Consider the following 16027-nt stretch of genomic DNA (forward strand, 5'->3'; position numbering starts at 1 on the left):
ATTGACGTAGCCATGGTCATGGCAGGAAGTTGAGAATATTGCTGTAGGAGGTCACCTCCTTACGACATGGTGCAGAGAGTGCCTCTCTTGACCACATTCCTTGCTCATGCTGTAGGGGTAGAACAGATGAGGACAGGAGAGAGCTAGGCTGTGAGGCTTTAGACCATTCTGCCATACGCAGCCTTTATCAACTTGTATAGTCAAAGGCAATGGAGCTTTTAAGGTATTTAAGTGCCTGAAGAAGAGACTGACATCCTGCTGCGGCATGCTTTGCATATTTAGGCACCTACATTAAGTCTAAAACTCCAGTCCTAGGTTTCACTGCCTTAGCTGCATGTCTCCTCTTGAGGCACCAAAACGACACGTTTGGTCGTTTTGGGCTGTGACATGATCAGGTCCTGTGGTGAGGGCTGCAGGGAGATTGGAGAAGGTTGTTAAGTAACAAATACTGTATTTTTTAGCAGTATCTTCAAATGCTCTAAGGCCCCCTTCGTTTCCACACTGTGCTGCCCATACTGATGCTGCACCAAGGATTGGGTTTCACAACACGAGCCAAAATATTGGTGCTGTGGCATTTGGTTATTCCCTGAGTAGCATCACTGGGAATGTTGTTGACACAGGATACGTAGCCTACGGCAACCCTGAATAAAGGCCCTGGCATCATGGCCTTGAAATGCCGCCTCTCCAGGGGGCAGTTAGTGGGGCAGGATGGGACCGGGCCTCGCACGGCCTGGAAGCCACAGAGCTGGGCTGCTGCAGCTCCTGCAACTGCTACGTGTCTCTTACCACATCCCTCATTTCATCTCTTGGCCTCATATGACATGGCCACAGTGCTTTGTTTGTTACTGATGCTGGAGTTAGGGCCTGAATCTTTACCTGTGAAGTCTGCCATTCTTACGGTTAGTTCTTTAATCCTGGGTTGAATCATCAAAACCCCTTTACTTCATAAAGCTACAGTTTATTTGCAAAATCATACCAAGAGAGTGGAATTTAACCTTTGGCCTCAGCTTCCCCAGACTGAGAAAACACCTAAGTGCACTCGTGGTGAGAACAGCTGAGTTTTTGCTTCTGGTCAGTGCTCAGGGAGTGCTTCCAGTGAGTACTTCCCCGTACTATTCAAAACCTGGCTTATTCTTACATGTGGTTTCAGTTGTGAAAACCTGAGGTCATCAGACACGTGCACTTATTCACTGCACCAGTGGAAATCGACAGGCTGAACTGCACTCTCCTCTTAATGAAAAACAATTGCCATCTCTGTCCCCCAGGTAAATACCATTTAGCTTGCTTTTGGCAAAGCTGCAGCCCTAAAGGAATTTGGCTGTCAGCTTATGTTGGTTTCACTTCATTTCAGCCCTAGAGGTGGCTGTGCTGGTAACAGAGGTAGAGGAGACCTCTGCAGTTGTAGATTCCTCTCCATCATTCACACGGAGCATGTTCCTCGCTGGTAGTGCCAGGGAAGGATGGGAGGAAGCAGCTCAACACCTCCCTGGTCTCCGTGGTAGATTAGAGAGTAATGCACTCAGTATTCATTCAGGGTTCATGGGGCTGAACTGAGACTGGTGTAAATCCTTGTGTTCCTGCCTATGTGGAGTGTGAGCCTCGCTGCTTTGTCCCTGGGGATTTCTAAGGAAGAAGAGAATGGGTGACTATTTCATGAGAAAGAAAGCAGCAGCAGTTGAAAAATATGTCAGGGCTGGGCCAAGACTGCATCATTTTGCTGTACAGACGAAAGTTTTCATCTTTCTACAATCATTAAAGAGCAGAATAGAGGGCATTTAGTTTCTCAGAACTGCTGCATCAGGAGCTATTACCACAGTTTCAATGACTGCTTTAAAGGCAAAGTCCATTCTATGGAAGTAGCTTTGCAAGAATCATACATGTATATACAAGGGTAGAACACAAATATATATTTCATTTTTTTACTGTACCACATTGTTTGAATTCTTTTAGCTTTGCATACATCTGCACTTTAATTTCTTCAAAGCATGGGCATATTTTGGACCTGGCTGTTTGGTGTTGGTAAAGAACAAATACAGTTTCTATTGTGAACTTAGCCAAGATTTCAGGAAACTGAATCTGGAATTTGAACTTGAATCCTAACTCAGCTTGAAAGTAGTCCAATTCATAACCAGTCTGAAGAATATCCACAGAGTGAAGATGTACTAATTAAGTGCTAAGATACAGTATCATAGCATACCAGGGAGTAATAATATTAGTGAGGTACCAGAGCCCATGAGAGAACAATAGTGGGAACAGCTCAGTGCCCTGTTACAATACATCCGAGATTAGCTATGTTTATTTGCCTTGTAGTATTTTCAGGATATGTTACTATGTTATGTAAGCAAACAGAATCTGGATTTTGATATTATTAGCTTTTCTTAATAAAATTCTGCGTTTTCATCTTCTTGATCCCACAGTACTTTCAGGTTCAGGTCTTTGAACAGTGTAGTGAGAGAAAAGCCATTGCCCCGGTCTGAGATAGTGTCCTGGGACAGAACATTATCCAGTTTAGTGCAGCTAAGATCCTTTGCTGCTGTTAAATTCTGTGTTTCTTGAGTTTCTAGGAAGTAAAATTTATTTTCAGGATGTGACACTGAACCTGATGACATCCACCACTCCGTGTTGCTCTCCCCAGGGAAGCTGTTGTCAGTACTGACCGAGAGGAGGAGAGCTGCTGATGGAGATGGCAGAGATTCGTCCTCTGAAGCCTGGTCCCCATCAACCGTCACCGAAGACAACAACAGCGGCAGTTCTGCTGTCTGCTGTCTATAGCATCCTCCTTGTCCCACCAAAGACAGCGCCAGCTGGGGTGCGTGCACTTTATTTTCAGTCCCATCAGTCTGCAACAGCAGCTGCTGCGTTTGCCCAGGGCTCTGCTGCACGAGAGCTGGGTCCCCCACGTCACTGCTGCCCCACAGGGCCACGTTTGGCCTCTGTTCTTTATAACTCCAGTGGCTGCAGTTTTTGCCCAGCACCTGGTTTACAAGCTTCACAGCAGCAAAGCTATCTGGAGAAACTTCCTTTAGCACCTGCTTTGGGTGCAAACTGTTCTTGTCGACATGGTCCGTGCTGTCGACACACACCCCGTAGGTCAGGGGGAGGCTGGAGACGCTTTGCTCGGCTCTCTGGGGAGCGTAAGCAGGACTTGTGCTTGCCGGGCAGGGTGGCTCAGCAGGCAGCTGGGATGCCTGCACGTCAGCCTGCTGCTGGTAGGTAGCTTCTGGTGGGCACAGAGGTCGTGGTGGCTCCAGGGCTCTGTCCAGATGCTGGCTGATCTGCGCTAACTGCACTTCAGGGATGAGAAGCGAAGGTTTGGATAAATTGATGGGCTTTATAATATGCTCCACCGTCAGTGTCAGAGGCTGGAATGATGAAATCCCTCTGAAGTCCTGTTGAAATAGACAGACAAACATGAGCTATTAACAAGAAGTCTGCGACTTTGCTTTAGATTCTTAAAAAATTAAAAGCCTTGCTCTTCTTTAGGAACAATATAAACAATTTATTTCATTTGTTAGAATAACCAAGATCCTTCAAATCTGCAGGCATCTTTGGTGTCTTACATTACAACTCCCCGCAAGAAATTTTCTCTGTGTGTGTAAGGATGACCAAATTAAAACTGCCAGCAGTCTGCAGTGAATGCCTAGACAATGCCCTCGCATGCACATTCATCCTCCTCAGTTAGTGCTGTTTTCAGGTGCATTTGCATGGTCCTGAGCGGTTTAAAGTTCTGCTGCAATGGTTTAAGAACACTTACCAAAGACATAGGCTGTGCACTGTGCTGCTTGACGTATTTATAGATCACGTAGCTAATTGCAGCAAACACCAGCCCGGCACAGAATCCGAGTGCAACAAAGCAGTAGAGAAGCCAAGTGGTGTCTGGTTAGTGAGGAAAAGAACAAAGTGAAAATGTAGCTTCAGAGCGTTGGGTTGGAAAAAATGCATGGCATCATCTAAATGATCTCATAGGACTCGATTTTTAAATTAGGAAACTTTGCATTGCTTCAGAATGTTTAGTAAAGACATGATATTTAGCACCAGTTAAAACTGGCCTCTTTTGTGCACCCAGTAGCCTAGGTAGACTTTTAGCTGAGCAGAGTTAACAGCCTCACCTGGTAGAGTTTTCACCCAAAATACTTGGGATTTGCTGCTTCTCTCACGGAAGTGTATGTACACTGTTCCATTATACTCCGTGTCTGGGTCCAAGTTGATAACTTCAAATTCTTTGTTGTGCTCATTCTTTATCCACTATTTAAAATAAAGGAAAATGCTACATTTTAGAAAGATAAAATGCATACAATTTCCTCAACTCAGATTGCAGAATTCAGCATATTTAAGTTACTAATAGCGTGCTACAGGACTGTAATAATTCTGTATATATGGAACTCTAAATACACAATTTCCTTTCTACTATTATTGTATTTAATTTTTGCATTTCACTTCATTCCTACTTGAACTATGTCGCTTTATTTTTCCGTCACTGTCAGCTTTACTTTTTGTTACTGATACTGTAATGTGGTGGACTTTAGTTTCATTTCCAAAATTTTAGAGGAATGCTTAAAGTTTCTCTTGTCTGCTGAAAGTCAAAGACACAGTTTCTTTCCCTTGTGCATCAGAAACCTCCTCTATCATGTACCAGTTCTGATGTCCTTCTCCACCTTATGCAAAATGTGATTTACAAAAGTCAGTGGCTAGTGGCCTGAGGTTGTACTTTACCTTTTGGTGTGTCCGTTGGTTGAACAGTGTTAAGTGATAATCAACAGGACCAAATTTGCTATAAATGTCCTCTATGGTTAGCTGGTGGCCATCCTCACCTCTCAGCGGAGTATAGGGGGGCCGTATAAGAAACTTTATGGACCGTACATAAGGAACATACTCTAATTCTGGTGCTCCAATAACAGCTAGAAAAGACAGAACAGGAAGTGTCAATTGTTAAGATTAAAGCTAATATGTTATCAGAGTGTTTTATACACATCTTATGCACACAGCAGACTGACTGTAAATGATTATGCCTGTGATTATGCCTATCAAAAAAGTATTTGGGCTGCATTTTGTTGACCACAGAAAAATCAGGAAAAGGGGGATAATGCCTTTCCTCAGGGTTCTGCCCCGTTTAGCCAGTGTTTTCCCCTTCTCTAATTGCACTCTGCGTCAGACCTCAGGGCTGGCCCTGCCCATTTGCTCACTTGTCTCTTTGCCCAACAGCAAGCCTTCTTCAGGACTGGAAAGCTTTCACTCCCATCCTAGCAAGCACAGAGTCTCGCAATACTAGAATTAGAGAAAACACTGTCCTAAACATCAGTGAGAGTAGAGATGAATCCCCAGCAAGCAGGATGTAGTGGATTTCAGCAGAGGTACGTACTCTCTTTTCTGGGTTCAAATCTTTCTGAGCGCACCCAGCTGGAGGAGCAGTAGTTCTGGCCAGTGGCCCTCACCCGGGCGTAGTAGTGCTCGGTGAAGTTTTCTGTTTCACGAGTGAGATTGCAGAAGGGCTGTGTGATGTTCTGGCACTCACGCTTGTTAAGCCAGGCTTTCTCTCCATACCTTAGACAGGACAAAATAGTTTTTAGTCTGATTGGTATAGCAGATGCAGTACAATCCTCCGGAATGATCCAGACAGGCTGCTCTGCCAACTACTAGTAGTTTTTAAATTAATTATTGCGATTAACAAGTGGCTGGGAATGAAAAGGCAGAGAAACCTCCCCTGGCCTATAGCCCTTAATCCACTCCCACTGGTGTTTCTGTGTGGATAAGGCTTTGAGGAAGTGCAGCTCCTTTCAAGGCACACACAAGAGCGTCCTGCAGTCGGTGACTCCGGGGTTTTTTGCTCAGTCTGGCACTGAATGACTGCATGCAAATTCATTGCTGACTTCGCAAACTACCCAAATGCAACAAAGCTATTGTGTAGCACTGGTCTGATTTCTTTTAGCTCCAGTGACTGACCTGGAGGAAGGCAATTGCTATTACCTGTATTTACAGGTGAGGAAACTGCAGAATAGAGAGAAGTAAGTTGCTGAAGACAAAGCTCTGTAATGGAGTAAAACGGGCAACCCATGGTGTAAAAGTATTTGCTTAACTAAGCATCATCCACCAGTTTAAATAATCCTGTCCTTTACTGAGTTCTTGCCTAAGCAGAACCATTTCCATGAAAGCAAGACAAGCAGCAGAAACAGCAAAATCTACTCAGAACAGTGGCCACAAGATCAACAGTATTCCAAAAAGAAGCAAATTTCACATACTGCTTATACTGGACATCATATACGGTGCCAGGGGGAATATCTGCTTCAGTTTCCCATGTCAGGATGTTCTCAAAGTTTGTAGAAGAAAATGCTGCACGTTTCAGACATGATGACCTCTCTGTAGTCGCAATGCCTAGGGTAGCAAAGAAACTGGTATTAAAATGCATATTCTGGCATCTCAGCCCTCAGGTGAGCATGGATCCAGCACTGCTCAGCCATTTGGTGAACAGAATCATATCACAGAATGTCTTGGGTTGGAAGGGACCTCAAAGGTCGTCCAGTTCCAACCCCCCTGCCATGGGCAGGGATGCCACCCACTAGATCAGGTTGCCCAGGGCCTCATCCAACCTGGCCTTGAACACCTCCAGGGATGGGGCAGCCACAACCTCTCTGGGAAACCTGTTCCAGTGCCTCACTGCCCTCTGAGTGAAGAATTTCCTCCTAATCTCTGGTCTAAATCTCCCATCTTTTAGTTTAAAACCATTCTCCTTTGTCCAGCCATTATCTGATTGAGCAAAGAGTCACTCTCCATCTTTTTTATAAGCGTCCTTTAAGTGCTGAAAGGTCGCAGTGAGGACCCTGGAGCCTTCCCTTCTGCAGGCTGAACAGCACGCACGCCACTTCCAGGTCACTAGAGAGGGGCTGCAGAGCAGAAGCTTGAACAAAACAGGAACTCAGATCACGCACACATCACCATGTAGGCTTTGCAGATTGTTGACTCATCCCAAAGGAATCTGTGTCAGGAATTTTTACAGAAGAGCCTCAAAAACTAAGACTCAGAAAGAGAATCCAGGATTTTCTTATCAGGTTTCTTTTAAAGCAGTTAAATGGCTGGAAAACTAGGAACAATAACCGGTTTCCAAGCTAGATTCAAATCTGTGAATGCCACCACTTCTGCCCAGACTCAGGGAAGTAGTGTGTTTGGATCAGTCTCACATCACTGCAGAGGCGATGGCCATTAGCCGCTCATGGTCCATGTTTTATGGGATGGAGACTGCCTGTGCAGAGCGACACTCGACAGACCTGAGACCTGGACTCTGATCTGGGTGTGCCAGGGTAAGGGCAAACAGCTCCCAGCTCCCTGCAGACCAAGTTGCCTGCCTCTTCCCACAGAGGATGGGCTCTAGATTTACGAAGCTGAAATGTCCCTTGCCCTGGCAAACATGCCCTCGGCAGAGCAGAACGCCACCGTGATCCACCTGCAGCACCGGGCTATGAGCAGCTGCTGCAGTGTCCTGGAGACTTTGGGGTCCCTCCTGTAAGCAGAACACACAGTGCCACATTTCCTCAAGGCTGATTCACAGCACCTCGGGCAGTAACCCTCAGAATCTGATCCAGTCCCTGGATCTTCCCCAAGCTTTCCCTCCAGCTGCTTCCATGGAGAACTGTGTGGCAGCAGTTTGACCTATTGTGCTGTACTGGAGGAGAATTAGTCAGAAAGACACAGATCCAGTTATCAGTCTTGTTGGGTAAGTCATTTTGGCAGGGAAGCAACACAGAAATAGGCTCAGGTCTACTCCAAACACTAGCTGAGCACAGCCTCCTCCTTTGGCGGCACAAAGCGGGTGGGTTTCCCTGTCTGGTCACCTTGAGACCGAGTCACCAGTACCCCGATCGTATCAGATGTAGGAAATCTCCATCTTCCCACATTTATCCATACTAAAACGTGGTTATGCAAACCAGTGTAACACAAGCACAATCAGCGTGGACAGGAAGAACCACGATATTTCGGTGTGAAAGTCCCCCTGCTTCAGAAGTTTCTGTAGGCACCTTCCCTACTGTGTAAGGTCATAGACACATCCTCAGAAAAGCAAAGCAGAAGCAGATGAATGCTAAGGGTCCCTGCTGAGAAGCTGTCATTCGAAAACATAGCAAGTTTATGCTTGATTCACCCAGGAGTGGGTTTGCCACATTTGGTTTAGGATTGAATGGCTTTTAGGGATATATTATTTGTTTGTACCCCTTTTAAAATTAGGGCTGATTGTGTGCCTCTGCGTAAGACACAGGGGGTGATCCAAAATCCCCGAAGTCAGAGAATATCCTTTACTCCTGTAGGATTTGGGTTGCATTAAGCCAGTGGCAAACACTTCGGGTTGAGGGAATCATTTCTTCTCCCTACTAATCCTTAAAGCACTGAGCACACCAACAATACTTTGAAAATATTAAAAGGAGAGAGCTTTTGAACAACCCCAAACAACAGCTCATTCTCTAGGTCTTGTTTCAGGACAAATGAGTGAGCTGCTTCCCATACTACATGCCCAAACTGAAACACCCGCGGTCAGTGATAGGAAAGAAGTCAGAACTTACCGACCACTGAACACACAGCCAAGACGATCAGAAATTTCTTCATGAATAGCTAAGCAAGCCGGGCTGGGAGAGCAGGCAGTGGATCCTGTGTGCAGATGAATCACCTTTTACAACAACTAAATTCTTGCTTGTGAGGCTGAGTTGGATTTGTTGCCCAGTAACAGGCTGCGGAGCTGCTATCCCGCCTGCATTCTCATCTGAGATCACCAGCTGAAGACCTGTGCGCATGTGTAAGCACAGGAGAGAGAACAGCAGAGTGACAACAGGAACACCTCACCCCCTCTGAGCATACACACCTAACTGTACAAAGGTGCACGAGCCAGAGGCTTAGAAAATCCCCGGGTTTTTCTTGAAAGAGAGCCAAATGCCATTTTCCTGATAAAGAGCTTCCTGCCTAAAAGCCCTCACTGAGGTTTCTCAGTTTGGGGGTTTGCTTTTCTGGTTGGATAGCTTTGACTGTTTGGAACTCTAGAAGTTAATATTTAGTGCCGTGCTCGTAGCTGATTTGATAACTGCTGCAAAAAAACACACCTATTTCCTCAAGAAATACCTTTGGGTATTTTGTTAAGATGAGAGTCGGGCAGATCATTAGTTTTTAAGCTCTTCTATTGTTCGTGCTGGGCATGGGTGGGAGCCAACTGACTAACGCTCAGCCCTGGGCAGAGCACAAGCTCCTCAGGTGTGCCAGGGCCTGCGCACTGCCAGGTGGCTGCAGAGGTTCTTCACGTGGCATAGGAAAGGGGAGGTCACCTTTCTGCAGCAGGAGCATATCTGACCCCAGTTGCTCCATAGCTTTTCTCAGAGGCAGTTGTAGACCTACAGTTAATTTTAGTGGCTGCTTAGATGAGCAATGGCCAGATTTTTGGAGGACTGGATCATATCTCTTGATGAGAATGGGGAGCTTTCCTTGTCACACAGCTACAGGCACCGAGCAGGATGGAGGATACGGAATGACTGCTCGAGCAGAGGCAGCTCTGGCTGCCCCTCGTCCCTTTCCAGTGGAAAGCAGGTCTCAAGTCCTGGTGAAAGCTCTAGGAGTGGGATGCTGCCCCCACCAGTACAGCTCTCCTGCCTGCAGCCTTCTCCCCAGCTTCCATCCTGAGAAGACCTGGACAAGACCAAGAACTGGTCACGGGCCCTGTTCGCAGAGCTGTGACATGTCCAAATCATTTTGTAGAGGTTACACAACTTCTGAGCTTCCTGGAAACCAAAGCCTAGGGGGTTTTCTTGATTGCACAAGAAAATGGGTGGTAATTATATTTGGATGATCTATCTCTTTCTAAATTGACAGGAGGCATTACAGTACAGGATGTACCTAGGGATACTCTGGGAGAAACGGGTTAAGAAAAAAAAGGAGAATTCTGGTTGATTAATCTTTTCTACCACCTCCCTTTTTATTTTTAATTTGGGATCTTAGTGTGTCTTGCTTTCCTCTTCAAAGCAGTACCCAACACCTCATATAACCCCCTACCTCTTTCTGGTGTTTTTCTCCCAATTCTCTAAAGATGTCAATATTAATAGCCCCAATCAACACCCTTCCCTCATCTGAGACAACTCTCTCTGAATGCAGGGAATGGCTATTGTGTGACTCCCTCTTTCTGTAAATGCTTTGCTTTCCTCCTTTTACTGGGGAAAAAAATGGGAAAATATGTTTCTGTGGGATGTGAAGGGTGCACATGAAAAATACTCTGCAAAAGTCAGTATCAATGTCAGGAGTGGTCCTGTCCCTCCTGTGACTTTTGTAGGTGGACTTCCAATTTGATTCTTTGCTTACAGAGACAGCCACGCTCCTGGTCATTCAGTGACCCAGACGGAGACCTGGCCAAGAAGTTTCACAGAACTTCACTCGTACAAAAGCAGTAGAAATGGGACGCCCATGATGGGGTCCTGCTTTCAAATATGCTTTTTAAGATGAGCTGCAGTCACCCTTTGCAGTTCTGGGAAACATAAACACACACACACACGGAGTTATCTATGAAAATATTATTTCCTCTGCATGCAGCAGCTCTCATTCTGCACAGCAGGTGCAATCAGTACATATATATACATTTGTATAAAAAAGCAAAATAAATAAACAAACATGCTGCACATTTCTCACTTTGACTTCAGTTCACTCCACTGAAACACAGAAGGTGATCTCTGTAGATTGAGAGGGAGATCTTTTCATCCCATAAGGAGCAAAGGTTGCTAAATGTCTCTGTAAGGTGCTTCCAGCCAAGCAGGAGAGCAGTTGTGCATTATACAGAAGCAAATGTTATGTTCGGTGTTTTCATCCTGGTTCAAACCAACATGCGGGCACAACACGCGGCATTTTCAGAACCCACCAGATGGTTTCACACAGGGTTATGTTTTTGCCATCTCAGAAACGTTTTTGCCTTTCCTAACTCACATGTAAAAGTTATCTTGCTCTCAAGTGAGCACAGGGCGCTGTGTGTTAGCTGTGTGATAGCTCCACGAGGTACCACACATGCCTCACCCGGGCTGGGTTCAGACAGCCTGCCTTGTGCCGTGGTTTCAATGCTGTCTCACATCTGTATTGTACAGAGGCACGGGGAATGCCCATTAGTTACGTTGCAGTAAAAACACACCTCCTCTGTCCCTAAAGCCGTATCCTTGATAGGCCGGACATCAATAGAAAAAACTCTGTGTAGACAAATAAATAAATAAATAAATAAACACAGCACCGACAGTTATTTGTCCTTGCTCTCGTCTAGGTACCCTTGCCCAGGTATCTGGAGCTCTCTGCCACTTTCCAGGCACACCACAGAACTTGAAGGGTACTCTAGCTTCTTCCCATGTAATGTGTGTGCTGATAGCCTTTTAATTTAAACTCCTGATTATATTTTCCCTCCATATTTGAAGTTCCAAATGCATCACTTAGTACTGTGGGTGCAGGAGGTGTCCCTTCTATAAAATGATCACTGTCACAGTCACTTGCAATACCTTCATCTTCTGCCACCTGTAAGGTCTGAAAGCAGATGAGTTGCTCCATGCTGGGATCCACACTGAGCTGTGACTTCTCCCTGACGTGGACGGGCAGATCAGCTAGTGGTTCCTGGTGACACGTGGTGACGAGCTGATGCTTCCAGTGCAGGCAGTGCTCGTCAGCTGGAAGGCTGTCACAAATCCTGCTCAGCGGTATTTGGAGGGGGGGCATTTCCAGGCAGTCCTCCGGGTCTGTATCGTGCTGTTCATGTTCCTCGGGCCCTGGGAATCTCACGTCAGTGAGGGATATTCTTCCCAAAGAGGAGCTGTGAGGAAGGGATGCCTGTTCACTTCCATGGGATCCTGAGGTGTCCACTTCATTCTGTCTCACTGGAAAGAAAGAGAAACCCGAGGCCGTGAAGTCCAGCACAGATCCGCTGTCCACGGAGAGGCCGCCAGATGTGGAGGCCGTGCCTGTTTCTGGCCCAGCAGTTCTGGACGCCTGGTACTTCAGACATCGCTTTGGAAAGTGACGCATTTCAGTGTATGGGATGAAAGTCCTGCTGTCTTCTTCATCTTCCTCCTCCTCTTCTGATGACGATGACGACAGAAGAGAAGCCACACATGGTGGGTTGTTTCTTGGTGACGTTCTGTTTTTCTTCCCTTGTGACACTGGCTGCTCTGTGCAGGTCAGAGAATCCACGAGGAACTCCTCACGGAGCTCACGGTGAAAGGGTAGTCCAGCAACTTTAAAATTAGATAAATCCTACCAGGGAAAAGAAACAAGACAGATCAGAGAGTTGGTGGTGCTTTTTGAAGAGAAGTTTGGACATAGGAGATGCCAGAACCAAAGCTGCCTTATAACGGTATGTCTGAATGCAGAACTGAGAAATGTGGCACACGTGCAGCTCCTCCACTCCTCCCCAGCCACCCTCCAAAAATCAGCCAGACATCAAGTCGGGCGGCAGCCCAGCCTCTGGGCCATACCAAAGCACGAGGCAGCTTCTTGTGCTTCGCGTCTTGTTTCAGCAGCCAGGCGATGAAGGCACTTGCCAGAAGGACGGAGAAGACAAACACGGGGATCATGGTAGAGTATGGGAGCTTCCATTCCACTGCTGAAAAAGAGCAAAATAATCTCCTTTATTCTTTGTTATTTTTTTTTTTCTTTCAACATAAACAGGCTGAGTCTAATCTTTTACCAGAGCATGCTATCAAAAGTAGCTTCATTTTCTCCATAATCTCTGAGGAGAAACTGGTTATTTCACTAAGGTCAGAGCTTTGGATGCTGGAACCTGTAGGTCACTTCTGGCATCATCTTCATAGCAATGTTACTAATTTTTTTTTTCAGTTGATAGCATTTTAAGCAAATTAAAGTGATGGTAAATTTAAATAATGGGCTCTTATGCTTAGCTTTTCTTTTAGAAGTCTCAGAAAATCTTATGGCTCGAGAGCCTTATTTTACAAATTAAGATAACAGATTGGCCTAAGACCAGCCTCTAAGCCAGAGTCACAGATAGAAATGAATGTTGATACCAGCCAGTGCCTTACTTAGAGCAGGTCAAAAATGAGACTTTATTAATTATTTTTTTTTTTTGGAGAAATTTGAAAATTCCCAAAATTTCAGCGTGACCATAACTCGAGTATAATATTTCAAGATTTTCTGGAAATACATTAGAGGTGGAATTTTTTAACGAAAACATTTCTATAGAAAGCAGTCACCTTTCACCAGAAAATCCAACCAATCTGTTTAACTGGAAGGCTTTGTTGTTGTTGTTGAAAAGCTAGATTTGATGGAAATCTTTGACTTAGCCCTACTCCCATTTGACATCTTAACACATCCTTCCTTGGGACATACCTTTACGGTTTAAAAGCATGCACACTGGTTGGGAGAATTTGCTGTACTTGAAGCCAATGCTTTGGAAGGAGGATCTGGCACTCAAGCAGTAGTTGCCTCTAAGCGCAGTGGTGTCGATAGTCACTGTATTCTTCCTAAAGATACTTTCGTATTGCTTCTGTTTAGAAACAAAAAGAACAGATGGTTAGAAAGATGATTCATTATTCAGATGCTGCTTCTCTACTTTTTGAGCCTATGATTCTCTTCATTATGTTGCATGGCTCCAGTGGTTGGGTGTGTGGAGTGGCACTCGCTACAAAAAGCAAGCATCTCTCCTAGGCCTTATGGTTTCTTGGGTGGGATTTCAGGTGGGTTATGTTCTTTGCTGCCACAGCTACACTGTTAGCAGTACCTGAACTCGCTGTTTTAAACCTCAGATATTTCTCTATTATGCTGACTGTGGTGTAGCCTCACCACCACATTTTCTCTGATAAAAATAGGAATAGAATAAGAGAGGGAGCTACTGATAAAATAAGGATGCTGACTGTAATGCACTCATTTCTTCTCTGGCTTTAGTTCGACTCCGGTTTGACCATTTCAGTTTCTCTAGGCCCTGGATCCAGTCACTCTCTGCCTAGTATTTTGCAGCCATTTCAATTCAGCTGGGCATCATTCCTCCACTTCATCTAAGAAATGCCACTTGTACTGACCTTGTCTTCAGATCCAGCTTCCCAAAGGTTCAAGTCATACATCCAGGAGAAACTCTCCACACAGGTGGCCAAAGGGAAGGTGGCATTCACATGGAGTACGTTCTCCTGTACGTTCACATTTAGCACTGGGGGAGCCAGTTCCACTGTAAATGATCAATCAGACATAAGAATAGTGCTTGCTTACATCATAATTTCACAGAAGTAATATTTTATGTGATTGATCTAAACTTCTAGCTAACATCCTGTGATGGACATGAAGGAAAAAAGAAGGCAAAGGAATACCTTTTTTTAAAAAATTGATTTAATATACCCCCACTGGTGCTGTCTTTCCACTGTGGAGAGCTTGAAACCAGCTTGTTTACCTACAGCACTGATGAAACAAATTCTGATACCTGCTACAAACTTTATTTTCAAATCATTGTGGCTTGTTGTTTGTGCACTCTCAAATCCGGCATTCATAAAGCTGCCTCTTATTCTTTGTCTTTCTGCTGTATGTGGTTTAACTGATTTGCTCAAGCAAGCACTGTTGTTGGGGTGTCCTTTCAGCCAGGCTGTAACCCAACAGGCACTCACCATCCAAATAGTATTCCTTGAACTGGGATTCTACCCATGGCGACTGGAGTTTTCCAGAAACAGCTTTTACTCGAGCCCGGAATTTAATGAAGAAGTTTGGAAGTACACAAGTCAGGTTGCAAGAGGTACTGTGGATATTTCTACAATGACGAACCTTTATCCATTTGTCCATGCGTTCCTGGCTGAAAGAAGAAACAAACATCACAATATTAAGCATGCTGATTTGTTGTACTTCATAGAGCAAGAGAAGGAAGTGTTTTGCAGGAAAGACACCAGATCTTGCTCAGAGTTCAGAGCACTTTCCAGACAGATAAGGAGTGGTTTTGATGAAAGAATGCAGTCAGGTCACTGATAGTAATGCCATTGCTAAACGTACATCCACAGATGTTTGCATCGTGCCATACTTTCGATGAGACATCCTCTGTAAGCACTTACCTTTCATACCTCACAGTGTATGCCACATCTGGTGGAGATCCTTCTCCTGGAGTCCATGTCAAAATCATGTCAAAATCTTTTGACAGTAATGTAACATTCTGAGGAGGGGGAAGCTGAATATGACCTAATTGAAAGGGACAATTATGTAATGATTAAGCAGGGCTCTGGGGATAGGAAATATCACCTGTTTTTGATCAAGGTGATTTCAAAATTGTTCTAAGCAGCTCAATTTTTAACTGTAAACTGGTTTTGGAAACAGGTATGTCTGTGTCGTAGTTGTGTTTTCCTCATCTCTCATAAAATGTCTTCATCTCAACAGCTTTCAGAATTAGGACCTAAGTGTGGGAAACCCATCCAATTCTATAATTTTAGCAGCTTTCCCCATGGTCGCACCGGATTTCCCTGCGATCCAGTTTACAACCCCACAAGTTCCAGCCTGACTCCCTTGTGCTCCCACCTCCGAGCCCCTAGACGAGGCAGACACAACTGGGTCCCAGCACTCAGGCCCGGTTCTCCCAAGGCAGACTGGTACAAGTACAGCAAGACGCAGCACGCAGGCTTGCCGGGGTGCTTTCTGGCACTAATGGTTTGCGGCAGGTAAATACATCGCTACTCTTCAACGAGACGTGTTCTGTAGACAGATTTTGAATTGCCATTTCTTTACAGCAGAATATTTTACTTGATGTGGGTCATTCCCACTCTCACTGCTTAAAACTTCTCTGTGTGTCTTTCCTCTGCCAAGCAAAGCCCCATAGCATGGCGAAATGCAAGTAACAAAGCCAGCAGTACCGTACCTCTCGGCTGCCGCAGGAAGCACAGTGCTACCAGGACTCTGATCCTCCAAGCAGACATGCTGAAGCAGAACTTTTCCACTTGTAATATATTTCTTTTCTTGCTACCTTTTCATCATCTTTTTTCCTGTATTAAGTTGTATGACTTGTGGAAGAGCATGTAGTTAATTAACTGCACCGAAGCACGCAGCCTCACTTCCTGGTACAACCCACGTA

At 45.1% G+C, this 16027-nt stretch overlaps 2 protein-coding genes and 1 long non-coding RNA gene across 4 annotated transcripts; 1 reads left to right on the forward strand and 2 right to left on the reverse strand.

Moving 5' to 3' along the window:
- Window positions 1-1884: 1884 nt before the first annotated feature.
- On the reverse strand, window positions 1885-8753 carry IL22RA1 (interleukin 22 receptor subunit alpha 1). Of its 2 annotated transcripts, XM_068658056.1 has the most exons (7): window positions 8544-8751; window positions 6237-6369; window positions 5360-5541; window positions 4714-4898; window positions 4110-4245; window positions 3755-3876; window positions 1885-3389 (listed from the first exon to the last, which is right to left on the reverse strand). In XM_068658056.1, the coding sequence occupies exons 1-7, from the start codon at window positions 8584-8586 to the stop codon at window positions 2379-2381; spliced, it is 1812 nt and encodes a 603-aa protein (XP_068514157.1). In that variant the 5' UTR covers window positions 8587-8751; the 3' UTR covers window positions 1885-2378. The 2 variants fall into 2 exon arrangements, with proteins under 2 accessions (XP_068514157.1, XP_068514158.1); XM_068658057.1 differs by lacking the exon at window positions 5360-5541 and having other exon boundaries at window positions 8544-8753.
- On the forward strand, window positions 4908-10459 carry LOC137843164 (uncharacterized). Its single transcript, XR_011089390.1, has 3 exons — window positions 4908-5351; window positions 9835-9882; window positions 10320-10459. It is a non-coding gene; the product is annotated as an uncharacterized lncRNA (long non-coding RNA).
- A 235-nt stretch (window positions 10460-10694) lies between these two features.
- IFNLR1 (interferon lambda receptor 1) lies at window positions 10695-16027 on the reverse strand. The gene is made up of 7 exons (XM_068658058.1): window positions 15815-16027; window positions 15021-15144; window positions 14586-14767; window positions 14013-14155; window positions 13324-13480; window positions 12456-12583; window positions 10695-12234 (listed from the first exon to the last, which is right to left on the reverse strand). Exons 1-7 carry the CDS (start codon window positions 15870-15872, stop codon window positions 11326-11328), a joined length of 1701 nt encoding a protein of 566 aa, XP_068514159.1. The 5' UTR covers window positions 15873-16027; the 3' UTR covers window positions 10695-11325.

Source organism: Anas acuta, chromosome 21, assembly GCF_963932015.1.
Source record: "Anas acuta chromosome 21, bAnaAcu1.1, whole genome shotgun sequence".
NCBI classification, from domain to species: domain Eukaryota; kingdom Metazoa; phylum Chordata; class Aves; order Anseriformes; family Anatidae; genus Anas; species Anas acuta.